Raw genomic sequence first — 12,354 nt, forward strand, 5'->3', positions numbered from 1 at the left:
CTTCCTCCAGCAAGGCTCCACCTCCTAAGATGCCACAATCTCCCCCAATCAGCACTACTAACTGGGGACCAAGCATTCAAATATCCGAGCCTACAGGCAACAATTCTCTCTCAAACCACCACGAGTTGTCTTCTTCTAGTGCTTCTGCCACTATGTACAGTGCCCAAACAGGACTCAGTGTCTATCCTTTAAAGTATAATTTAAAATTTTAGATTTCTTTTTTATGTGTATGAATACTTGCCTGCATGTATGTATGCACATCACGTGTATGCTTAGTGCCTATAGAGACCAGAAAGGGGCAGTGGATTCCCTGGAACTGGAGCTATGAATGGTTGTGAGCTACCACGCGGGTGCTGGGAATCAAACCAGGTCCTCTGTAAGAGCAGTTTTGCTGGCCCATCTCTTTTTTTGTTTGTTTGTTTTTGTTTTTCCGAGACAGGGTTTCTCTGTATAGCCCTGGCTGTCCTGGAACTCACTTTGTAGACCAGGCTGGCCTCTAACTCAGAAATCTGCCTGCCTCTGCCTCCCGAGTGCTGGAGAGCAGCAGACATTTTTAACCACTGAGCCATCTCTCTAGCCACTAATGTTCTTGACATTTTATTTATTTGTATGTGTGTAGGTACTGGTGTACTTGTGGAAGTACTGTGGGAGGTGTTTTTCATTTCCCACTTCTCCCACCAATGGGTCCCAAAGTTCTCTCACATGTGAGCGATTGCCAGCCCGGTGCCTGCTTTGCCCTCTGCGTCTTCACAGTAGTAGCTTGTAGGTTATTAGACAAGAACTGAAGAACGCCATGTCCTCTGTTTCAGTCTTTAGTCCCAGTAAGTTGCTATCAGAAGTTGAATAGACTCCCCTAGTAGGTACTATAAATTAGTTGTTGTTGTTAATACATATATATTTGGTTGATGTCCATGGGAGGCTGCCTCTTCTGAAGAGAAATGGAAGAGGGGTGTGTAGAGAGTGGGGTGGAGACTAGGAGGGGAGGAGGGAGGAGACACTGCATTCAGAATGGAATATATGAGAGAATTTTTTAAAAGATTTATTTATTTATTTTATGTTTGTGAGTACACTGTAGCTGTCTTCAGACACACCAGAAGAGGGCAGTGGAGCCCATTACAGATGGTTGTGAGCCACCATGTGGTTGCTGGGAATTGAACTCAGGACCTCTGGAAGAGCAGTCAGTGCTCTTAACCTCAGAGCCATCTCTCCAGCCTGAGAGAAGAATCTTCTAAAAGTCGATATCCCACCCCCAAATTAAAAATATTTACTTACTGTGTCCACAAGTATGTGTGGATGGAGGTGCCTTTTGGAGGTCCGAGGACGGTTTGTTGGTTCTCCCCTTCCACCATGTAAATTCTGGGGATCCAACTCAGGTTAGTAGGCTTGACAGCAAGTACTGTGACTTGCTGAGCCAAGGAACCTTGGAGTCAGTAGCTTATAGGAGACAGAAACAGAGGCAGGGACGGACGGAAGGAGGGAAGGAGAGATGGAGGGAGAGGAAGAGAGAGATTGTATGTGTGTGTGTGCACACACACACATTCCATAAACCACATATACAGCTTAGAGGACAACTTTAGGTCTCTCCTTGGCCCACTGGATCCTGAAATCAAACTCAGCTTGTCAGTCTCACACAGAAAGCACTTACTGAGCCATCCCACCAGCTTTTCTTAAGTGATTTTGGTGTGCTTGCCTGTGGGAGCTGACAGACATCCTCTCAGGGGCAGGGTTGGTGAGTCTGCTGCGTTTCCTTTTCTGCCAGCCTTTCCCCTTCTTGTGCTAACCTTGATGGACCTCGTGGTCCATCTCATGCTAACCTTGGTGTGTGGACAGTCATCCACACGTGCTCTCGTTTGCCTCTTCCTCCAGCCTGAGAAGCCTGGCCCTGATGGGGAGGACCTGGCGGCAGATAGCGTGCGGGCTGTCAGTATCCGCACCCTCTACCTGGTCAGCACCACGGTGGACAGGATGAACAGTGTGAGTGTGCGTGTCTCTGACCCAAGACTGGCTGCCTGAGCTTTCCCAGTCCAAGATTTCCTGCCCTCCCCGTCCCTGGCTTGGAGCGGAGAGTGTGGCCTCCAGGGGACAATGGCCGGACAGTGCGCAGAGGATCTCTCAGCAATGGCCGGACACACTGTCTGTCTTAGCATCGGCCCCTCTCAAACTACCCTGCTCCTGTACAGCAGTGGAGATCCAGTTCTGACATCTCTACTGCCCCGGAGGCCGTGCCCGCCCGCTTGCAGTCCACAGACCGTGGCCCTCTGTCCTTCAGGTTCTCTGGCCCTACCTCCTCGAGTTCCTCACCCCGGTGCGCTTCACTGCAGCCCTCACCCCGCTCTGCAGGAGCCTTGTGCACTTAGCCCTGAAGAGGCAGGAGGCTGGGGCAGATGATTTCCTCATCCAGTACAACGCGAATGGTGTGGAGGCCCAACCACCGTGCCCCTGGCTGACCCCACCGACGCCATGATGCCCTTACACCTTATCCTCTCTCAGCTCTCTGCCTTGCCCTTGCCCCCCTGCTTCTGACACCCCCCTACCCCNCCCCACCCCCGGCTGCTTTTGAATGTTGTCCCACCCCAGCTGCCTGCTTGTGCCTATGGTCCCATCTTTTATCCTATCCCTGCCTTGTAACTGTTTCCATGTTTCTTGTCCAGCAAACCTCCCGTCTCCCTTCGCTATGACCACACGACTGCTGGTAAGCAACGGGTCTGTTACTGTGTCTCAGCACACGGGCTGACACCATCCTTCATGGGACATTCTAGTAGGTGTCAGCGTGACTGTGCTTACTCTGATAGAAGAGTGGCCTCTCGGCCCCAGAGTCCCTGTCAGCTCTGTGGCAAGCCTGACCCTTGCCACCATCTCATTGGCATTCCTTGCCCCCGTGTTTGCTGGTTTTCCCTTCACCCCTGGGAAGCTGGTCCCCAGGTTGGGCACTGTGGCCGGGAGATGGCAGGTGGCTCCATGCTTAGGCAACCCCCCTTTCTCTCCTTCAGGTTGTGTCTTCTAATCCCTACCTGGGAGATGGGCGTGGAGCGGCCTCCCTGCGCCTCCTGAAGGTTATGCATCAGAATATCCACCCTTTCCTGGGCCAGCGGTGGGAGACAACCATGCCCGTGCTGCTGGAGTACCTGGATGGTGAGGCTCGTGAGGCTCAGGAGCCCCCTAGCCACCCCTGACCCCACTAGCACCCAGTATGCCATTTGGGTTGGAAGAAATGATCCAAGCTGTAATCTAAGAAAGGGCCTGGATGGCTCACAAGGGAAGGGGATGCCAACTGTGCCCTGACTGGTTTCTGCATTCCTCTCCTGGGAATTCCCAGAGACAAGGAGGGCCCACTAGTGCATGTTGGAATGAGCCTGCCTGGCAGGACCCCAGCCAGTGGGCTTCTTGGTCATTTCAGAGCACACCGAGGAAAGCCTGTCACTGAAGGAGTGGGAAGAAAAGCTTCTAATGGTGAGAGACGGAGCAGAAGGCCAAGGGCCTGTCTGTGCCTTTCTGGGACATTCTGGGCCTGGGCACAGAGGGCCGGGGCAGCAAATGTGGGACCGGTGTATTGTGCCTTCCTAGGGACTTGTTGTTATCCAACTTCATCTGGTGGTGTGACTAGGGGATGGGCTCAGTGGTGGGGGGAGTTTGGGGTAAGGATGGCGGCTGGTCTCAGATGTCCTGGCATCACTCAGCACCAAATGTGAGGGACTTTTGCTCATCCTGGACACAGAAAGGGCTTCTCCCTCCTCCCCCATCTCCAGCCGAGTTCAGAGCCGTTTGTGCTTCAGCGTGCCTCATAGCTACCCACCTTCAAAGATCACTTACCAACAGGAGTCACCATAAGGTTATCACGTGTCAAGGCCCTGCCTCAGGCCTCACCAATGCTCTCCCCCCTCAGTTCCTGCGAGACACCCTGACTGTGGTATCTGACAACATCTGGATCTGCCAGCTGAGCCAAGAGATGTGCAAGCAACTGCCCTCTTACAGTGGGACTCCTCAGGAGAAGGTGCCTGAGACAAGCTAGCTGGGGACGGGGACCTCTGCATATTCCCTAGCTCCCAGCTCTCACGCTTTGAGTCTTTGATCTTGCCTGTCTGTGTCTTTGTCTCCTGACTCTGGCAACCCTGGCCAAGCCACAAAAAGCAAGCAGGGTCAGGAGGCTCCTCGCTGCAGTTAACAACTGGGAGATGGGGGACAGCTGCCTGCTCACTGTTCCTCAGACACAGCTTGGGTCTCACCTCCTCATGCAGGACCCTTCCTATGTCCTGCTTGAAATACAGCTTCCTCTCCAAGGGGCCGGGTGTAGTGGTGCCCACGTTTAACCCCAAATACTTGAGAGGTAGGCGGATCTGTGAGATCAAGTTCAACCTGGTCTACACAGCTAGTTCCAGGACACTGGGGCCACACACAGAAACCATATATCAAAAAAACCAAAAAGAAAGAAGAAAGACTACAGCTCTCCATTGGCAGTACCCACCACAGTGCAAGTGTCTGTCTGCTCGGGAGTCAGGGTCGTCTGCATTCTCTACTGTGTTCCAGAACTTCCTGTATAAGTGCATAGGGACCACGCTGGGCGCTGCTTCAAGTAAGGAGGTGGTGAGGAAACACCTCCGAGAGCTGCTGGAGACAGCCAGATACCAAGAAGAGGCAGAGCAGGAGGTGGGTAGTCCCCAGTGTCCGGGGCTGTGAGGCCGTGCTCATCTGCCACTCTGAGCTAGCCACGTGTGCTGTGAGCACATAGGTACATGCTTGCACACGAAGCACACTGCTTGCTTCTACAAGGATGTCCGAGTGTATTTGGTGTGCCTTCGGGTTTATGTGTGTGTGGAACTTTGTGTACGTGTGGATATACACTCCTCCCCACACAGCGTGTGGGCAGGTGGGCCACTGTGCCCAAGTGTGAGCACACCCGTGCACCTCCCCAGGGCCTGGCCTGTTGCTTTGGGATCTGTGCCATTACCCACCTTGAGGACACTCTAGCACAGCTGGAGGACTTTGTGAGGTCAGACGTGTTTAGGAAGTCCACCGGCATCTTTAGCATTTTTAAGGTAAGACGGTCATTACCCAGAACAGCGTCCTTGTGAGTAGATATCTGTCTGTGGCTGCCCCACTTTTCATGTCTGCGGTAGGGTGGGTTCCTGCCCTCTGCTCTCTCTCAAGATGAAGGCTAGGGCTGGGTTCCCTCAGGCTTTGTATCCTCCATTCCTCCTCTGGGCCTGAGCTCTCCTCCCACTGAGGGCCTCCCAGAAGCCCTAGCTGACTGGAGTGCTGTTCCTCTAGCTGTGGGTAATGAGAGTTCTAAGTGGCAAGGTTCTGTGGTGATCAGCTTTCTGTTGCTATGACGAAATACTTGAGGAAATCGACTTTAAGGAGGAAGAGGTAGTCTGTCTCCTAGTTTCAGAGGTTGTGCAGGCCAGGCATGGTGGAGGGGCAGATGAAGAGAGCTTTTCACCTCACAGGAGCCAAGAGCACACTTAACTGCCTCTAGACCCGTGCTGCTTTGAACCCTTCAAAGAGTTCATTTCTGGGGTTCTCTGCCTTCCCCATGCTGCACTCCTTTAATGCAGTTTCTCATGTTGTGCTGACCCCTAACCACAAAGTAATTTTCATTGCTATTTTATAACTGTAATTTTGCCATTGTTATGAATCGTAATGGGTTAGTGCATTGATGAACTAGTCACTTCCAAGGGTTTCTGTCTTTGAACACTGCTGCTCTGGGGACATGTGAACTTTAGGGACATTTTCAAATGTTTCTCTAACCCTTGCAGCACTGGGGACCCTTGAGCTCTAGGGACATTTCCTATCTGAACCACACAGCTGGGGAACTTAGAGCTGTCCCCTTCTCTAAGGCCAGGCTGTCTGTCCTTTGCCCTGAGTGCTTGGGTTTTCAGACTCTCCTACCATGCCTGACCCTGGCCATTTTGCTCTGTGTCTAGTGATTGCTCCACTCATGGAACCCGAGGGTTGACCCAGGAGTGCAAGGACCCACACACCTCTTCTTTCTCTTTCTCGTCTTCCTCTATCTCTTTTTAAAAGTGTTTTTAGGCCAGGTATGGTGGAGTACACCTTTAATCCCAGCACTTGGGAGGCAGAGGCAGGCGGATTTCTGAGTTTGAGGCCAGCCTGGTCTACAAAGTGAGTGCCAGGACAGCCAGGGCTATACAGAGAAACCCTATCTCAAAAAAAAAAAAAAAAAAAAAAGGGAAAAAAAAGTGTTTTTAGATTTATTTATTCATTTTCATTTTGTTTTATGTGTACCAGTGTTCTGCCTACATGTATATTTATGCACCTGATCCCACTGAGGTCAGAAGAAGGCAGTGGATCCCCTGGAACTGGAATTATGTATGGTTGTGAGCCACCATGTGGATGCTGGGAATTGAACCTTGGATCCTCTATAAGAACAAGTGTTCTTAACCATTGAGCCATTTCTCCAGCTCCCTCTATCTCTATCTTGAGACAGGGCCTCACTGTTTAGCCTTGGCTAGCACAGAATTTGATGTGTAGATCAGGTTGGCCTCAAATTCAAAGAGATCTGCCTCTACCTCCAGAGTGCTGGGATAAAGGTGTGCGACCACTTGTAGCTCCTGCCCCTCCTGCCCCCACCCCCACACTGTCTTTTCTGATGTTGGCATCTACAAGCCCTAGTTTTCGGGTTGTTAGGCTTCCAGCTTTCTTTCCCCTGTTTCTTGGTCCCACTGCCTCAGCCCTTTCTTGCAACCAAACGGTTCCTGGTGGGCATGTGTGGGCCCAGGGCTGCCCTCCTGCCATCCCTGGATGCTCCCTCTGGTGTCCCTAGCTGGCTCTGGCTATTCCAGGAGTTTTAGGGGATAGAAAGCCCACTGCAAAGCAAGGCTCCCTGGGAGAGTAGTTCACTGAGTAAGTGCCGTCCCGCTGACTCTCTACCTCAGGATCGAAGCGAGCACGAAGTGGAAAGAATGAAGAGCTCTCTGATCCTATGCTATGGGCACGTGGCTGCCCAGGCTCCTCGAGAGCTGGTGCTGGCCAGGGTAGAGTCTGATATCCTGCGCAACATGTTCCAGTGCTTCAACACCAAGGTGGGCGTTGCCGCTGTCCATGGGGGCCAGACACACAATGCCAGAGTCTTACCTTATTTCACTCTTTGTTGTTTAGGTTCTGGGAATAAAGGTAGAGACCAAGGTATAGTGTATGGTGACTGACCGTGTGTGAACTATGCTTTTCTCTCTCCTCTGGGCTGGGCTTTGGGGCAGAGCCAAACCTAGAGCTGGGCTTCCTGGCCATGGTGGTCCTGGGGAAGTGTGGTGGAGTACAGCTCTGAGACTCCTGCCCACTTCCCTGTGGAGCAGCTAAGCAAGCGCGCTGAGGACAGAGCCAGGCTTCTCTGCCTCTGGGTAATTGATCCTGGGCTACATCCTTAGAGACAGCTGATAGGCCACTCACAGCTGTGTCCCCCCCCCCCACACACACATAGCCCAGCGATAGCTCCGGGCTCCTTTGGCTCTGTTCCCAATGCTTTTGGGGCTGCCTTTCTCTAGACCCCAGAGAGCACCTAGGGGAGGGCTAGTTAAGCCCAGAACTATTGAAAAGGGCCAAAGGTTCCCTTGGTCTCATTAACATACTTCCTCTGTGACGTCCTTGATACTAACCTGGCAGGCCTTTTAGAGGGACAATTCTTTCTTCCTGAGGAGTGGGGAGCCTCAGGGGTGAGGGAGTGGGCTGGATGGGTGAGGTTCTTTTAGTTTTTTTGTTTCCCCCGCCCAGCCCCTAGGAGTAAGAGGGTTGGCCCTCTGTTTCTCAGAATGGCCTCTCTCCTGTCTCCTATGAAACTGTCATAGTACACAGCAGTTCCCCTGTGGGCCAAGGCCCTGGAACTTCAGGTCCTAGGTCTCTTCCTCGGTCAGGAGGCTGCTGTCGGGCTTTTTGGTCACAGTGAACAGCCGCTCTGGCTGTTCAAGAAAGGGCGTGTACTCCAGTTTCTGAGGCTGGGCTCTGCTCTGTGGCTACTCTGGGGCAGTTCTGGGGGCAGATATGCAAACCTCCTGCAGCCAGCTCTTCCTCTAGGACCCGGCCCTGAAGCTCTGCCTCGTCCAGAGCCTATGCATGGTCAGCCAGGCCATGTGCAGCAGCGCACAAGCCAGCTCCTTCCACTTCTCGAGGAAAACAGAGCTGGTGACACAGATGATGGTGAGGCCCGGGCAGTCACTGGGCTTGAGTGGGTGCAGACCACCCTGCGCCTCAGAGGCCTCAACTACCCACTTCATGGGAGAGATGGGGGGGGGGCAGGGAGGAGGCTAATAGGGCCTGTTATATGCTGCCTCCCCAAGGAATTCATCAGGGCAGAACCTCCAGACTGCCTGAGAACACCCATTCGGAAGAAAGCCATGCTGGCCTGCACATACCTGGTGTATCCTTTCCTGCCTCTCTGTGCACTGAGTGGGCCTGTGGGTCTGTATGCGGATGTATAGAATGCATTATAGATCAGAAATCGTCTGAACGTAATGGTAGCTGGACCATCCATGTAGGCCCAGTGGTTTCTAGGGCGGGGTTGTGGGGAGGGCAGGCTGGAGAAGATGTCAGGGAGACACTTATTGGTGCCCTTAACCTGCTGCTCAGCAACTTGGAGCCTGCACTAGAGGAGCAGACACAGGCAGATGTGGTCCACAGCTGCTTACACAGTGTCATGGCCCTGCCACCTGAGGCTGAGGGGGAAGATGGCATTGGCCGGGAGGTATTGCACGTCCAAGGGTGGCAGCGGGGTGGGGGTGGAGGGTGGGGCAGGAGCAGGGCAGGGAGTGAGATCTGCCTCTGAAAGAAGCGGGATCACGCATGGGTCTGGTGGTCTGGCTCTCCCTGCAGCCTCTGTATCTGGACACGGTGTGTGCCCTTGAAGACTTGTTGACAAGCCTGCTGCGGCAGAACATGACCCCCCAAGGCCTGCAGATCATGGTAGAGGTGTGCTGTGGGTGTGCACTGCTGGGGTGATGGAGTCTGACTGTCCCACCTAGTTCCTGGCTGTCTCTTTCCTGCTCCCCTCCCCCACTGTGGTTAGGTACTAAGGAGACAGTTTGGCAGTTTCTCTAGGGGAGGGGCATCTGACCGCGTCCCCTCTGCCTGGGCACCTCTGGCCAGATAGTGCCTCTGCTGCGTTTCCCTGACTGCTACAAGTTCTGGGATGGATCACATGAGTCCTGGCTGCCATCTGCTAAGCACCCGAGGCAAGCAAGATGACAACATGCACACCCTGCCGTGGTGTCCTTCCCATTCCTTCCACTGTTACAGCGGGCTGGGGCAGCACCCGTCCCTAGTCTAGGCATCCAGTGCCTAAGAGGCCTGGATCATTCTCAGCCATCTCGAGTGGGCAGGGGCGAGCTACAGCAGGCCCTAAGGTGGGAGCCACCCTGGGTCCCACTGGGATGTGGGCTTCTGCCCTCCTGGGTTGCTCCCACAGCAGGCACCTGTGTCAGGTCTGTTCTCGTACAGCACCTGAGCCCGTGGATCAAATCCCCGAGGGGTCATGAGCGGGCACGAGCACTTGGTTTGGGCGCCTGCCTGCTGGAGTTCTTCCAGGAGCACTTGCATGTCAGCGTGAGTACTGGACCTCACCCCTCCCTCCAGCACCCCTCACCCCTCCAGCACCCCTCACCCCTCCCTCCAGCATACTTCACCCCTCCCTCCAGCACATCTCACCCCCCCTCCNCCCCCCCTCCAGCACCCCTCACCCCTCTCTCCAGAACCCCTCACCCCTCCCTCCAGCACCTCTCACCCCCCCTCCAGCACCCCTCACCCCTCTCTCCAGCATCCCTCACCCCTCCCTCCATCAGCCCTCTGCCTGGCCTCAGGACAACCTGCAGGCTCCCTGGCCTCCCACTGCTTTCCTTCCTTGCCTCAGTCTTTTCTGACAAGGACCAAGGACCTACCATGGGTGAAGCAGCCACTCCTAGGAGGCTGTGCTTAGCTCCGTTGCTGAGCCACTTGGTTTTGATTGGCACTGGCTGTGTTCATCAGAACTCTGTCAGGAACGGAGAGTGGACTTTTACAAACATCTTCTTGTCCTCTATTGGAATCATACTGGGCGTTTTCTTGTGATGATCTTGTCTTGTTTTGGGGTGTATGTTTGTGTGGTAGAGATAACTGTGGTCTCTTTCAGTTTATGTTGACATGAGTTGAACCATATTAGGAACAGCAGCCACCTGTTCCCAGGTCTGCATCCGGCCTTAACCTTTCACTGCTGACCTGAAATTCCCCTTTCTCATCTGGTGACTTTTGGGATGTGGAGCTTCAGGGGCATCTAGGCCTGCTTTGTCCAGCTGAGGGAACTAGGGGAGGCATGTGTGTATGTCCTGGGAGCAGGGGTTTACAGCCTCTGACAGGCAGGAGGCAGGGCTGCTCTGAGGAGGGAGAGATGGCTCATAATATAAGGTGAGCAGAACTTGAGAGATGGACTGAGGGCCACTCAGGGTAAAGGGCTACACTGTTTCCTTCCCCTGTCCATAGACTTGCCATCTGGGAGTCATTTCACCGGTGGCAGTTGGGTCAGCAGAGTCCTATGGCCCCACTCCCTACACTTAGGGAGCGAGGTGGACTAGATGTGAAGAGGAAACGTTTGCTGGAGGGTCCAGGCCACATAGCCCCCCTCTAGGTCCTACTGATAAAGGCTGTGGTTGACTATTCCCCAGAATCCCGACAGCCCCGCCCCCTTCCATCTCCCTGCAGACATTGGTACCCTTCCACAACCTGGGTCTCCTGGTCGGTCTCTTTGCTCCACGGTGTGCAGACACATGGACTACCACCCGCCAGGAAGCCGTGGGCTGTGTCTATTCCCTGCTCTACTTGCAGCTGGGCTATGAGGGTGAGCCCTGCTGGGGATGTGGGGACCATGGAGGCAAGAGTTGGGTGTGGGGTCAGACTGGAATCACTGGGGAAGGCTTCAGTCAACTCTGGTCCTTAGGCTTCTCCCGAGACCATCGTGATGATGTGGCCGAGCGGCTCCTCACCCTGAAGGATGGCCTTGTGAACCCCGATCCCACCATCCTTTTCCACACTTGCCACAGCATAGCCCAGGTACTTACGGAATCCCAGCAACGAGAAGGAGGGGCTGCAGCGCCTGGGGCTAAGGGACTGCCAAGGAAGCACTTGGCACCTCTCTCACTCAGCAGGCCCGGAGGGGCAGCTGTGAGCAGGTTTCATTCAAGGGATTGGTGTTTGGGGCCCCATTTGGTCTACACTGCCTTGTCTCCCATACCTGCCTGCTTCGGGATACCACAGTCTGGGCAGGATCAAGGTGTGCCCAATGGTGAGGTCTTGGGGAATGCCCAAGAGGGCTCTGAATACTTTGAGATGCATCCGGCTGTACAGCTGCCTGCCGCCTGCCCCCGGCTTCCTTAATGAAGACTTGGTGGGTTTCTAGAGTTGGAGGGCATGGTGCTGGTGTTTATGTGAGTGTCCCAACCAGAGCTGACAACTGCTTAGAGCCACATGCATGGTCCAGCGTGGGCCCCGTCTTGGGTCCCAGGAGGCTGAGGCACTTTGTCCACAGCATTTGGAAGTGCAACACGGGGCTAAAATGTCTCTTTCCTGTCCTGTGTACCACACGCCCTGGGTACCATATCCAGCCTGAGAGATGTCTAGTCTGGAGGCCAGCAGGGCTCTAAGGATAGCCAAATTAGCTCCTCCCTCAGTGAATCCTCTTTTGTAACCCTGTCTATGAACATTTCTCTTCTTCTTGGTATGGTGAGGGTTTCTGTTGGGGCTTGGCACCATGATGCTCTTCCTTCTGGTGTATTTCCCGTGCTGGGAGAGAAAGAAGAGGCGGAGCTGGAGGGGGAGGGAGCTGCAGACCTGTCCTGAAGTCCCTGTATTCTAGAAAGTTCCAGAGCAGCTCTACACAGGTCACTCTCCTGTCCCCTGTGTGATCCCTGCCCTGCAGCTGCACAAGGACCACCTTCCTGGAACAGTTCCAGACCCAGAAGGGTGAACTCGGGAGAGCTAGGCCCTGATGTTTCCCTCGGGATGTGGTCGGGGGCTGATCCTGCTTCTCTGTCCCGGCATCGCCCTTGTAGGTCATCTCCAAGCGCCTCCCCTCAGACCAGCTCATCAGCCTCTTGCTCACAGTGTTTGAGAGCCTGGGAGACCCAGACAAGAACTGCTCGCGCGCAGCCACAGTCATGATCAACTGCCTGCTGAAGGAGCGGGGCAATGTGCTGCTGGAAAAGGTAAGTGCGGAGACGGGTGGGATGGGGAGGGCGAGGGGAGGGCTGGTGCCCTGATGACCCTTGGAGTTCTGACTGTGTCTGTTCTGGGTCTGATATGGACAGGCCACTTAAAAAACAACTCTATTAAGAATTTTAAGCTGAGCAGTGGTGATGCATGCCTTTAATTCCAGCACTCTGG

The 12,354-nt window shown here is 54.1% G+C and overlaps 1 protein-coding gene across 8 annotated transcripts in view; it reads left to right on the plus strand.

Annotated features, from left to right (window-relative positions):
• Positions 1–12,354, plus strand: part of Mroh1 (maestro heat like repeat family member 1) — a 74,725-nt gene that overhangs the window by 46,523 nt on the left and 15,848 nt on the right. For 4 of the 8 annotated variants that reach the window (XM_021183457.1, XM_021183461.1, XM_029469604.1 and 1 more), the window contains exons 15-32: positions 1,867–1,980; positions 2,270–2,414; positions 2,652–2,692; positions 2,991–3,132; positions 3,398–3,450; positions 3,884–3,991; positions 4,525–4,644; positions 4,911–5,033; positions 6,894–7,040; positions 7,117–7,143; positions 8,026–8,148; positions 8,289–8,368; positions 8,578–8,692; positions 8,821–8,916; positions 9,445–9,549; positions 10,678–10,813; positions 10,913–11,025; positions 12,024–12,176. In XM_021183457.1, the coding sequence (XP_021039116.1) occupies positions 1,867–1,980; positions 2,270–2,414; positions 2,652–2,692; positions 2,991–3,132; positions 3,398–3,450; positions 3,884–3,991; positions 4,525–4,644; positions 4,911–5,033; positions 6,894–7,040; positions 7,117–7,143; positions 8,026–8,148; positions 8,289–8,368; positions 8,578–8,692; positions 8,821–8,916; positions 9,445–9,549; positions 10,678–10,813; positions 10,913–11,025; positions 12,024–12,176 (1,941 nt within the window). The remainder of the gene's footprint in view (positions 1–1,866; positions 1,981–2,269; positions 2,415–2,651; positions 2,693–2,990; positions 3,133–3,397; positions 3,451–3,883; positions 3,992–4,524; positions 4,645–4,910; positions 5,034–6,893; positions 7,041–7,116; positions 7,144–8,025; positions 8,149–8,288; positions 8,369–8,577; positions 8,693–8,820; positions 8,917–9,444; positions 9,550–10,677; positions 10,814–10,912; positions 11,026–12,023; positions 12,177–12,354) is intronic. The other 4 variants (XM_021183458.1, XM_029469606.1, XM_021183459.1 and 1 more) reach the window with 4 other exon arrangements.

The sequence above is a fragment of the Mus caroli genome, chromosome 15, assembly GCF_900094665.2.
Source record: "Mus caroli chromosome 15, CAROLI_EIJ_v1.1, whole genome shotgun sequence".
Taxonomy (NCBI): domain Eukaryota; kingdom Metazoa; phylum Chordata; class Mammalia; order Rodentia; family Muridae; genus Mus; species Mus caroli.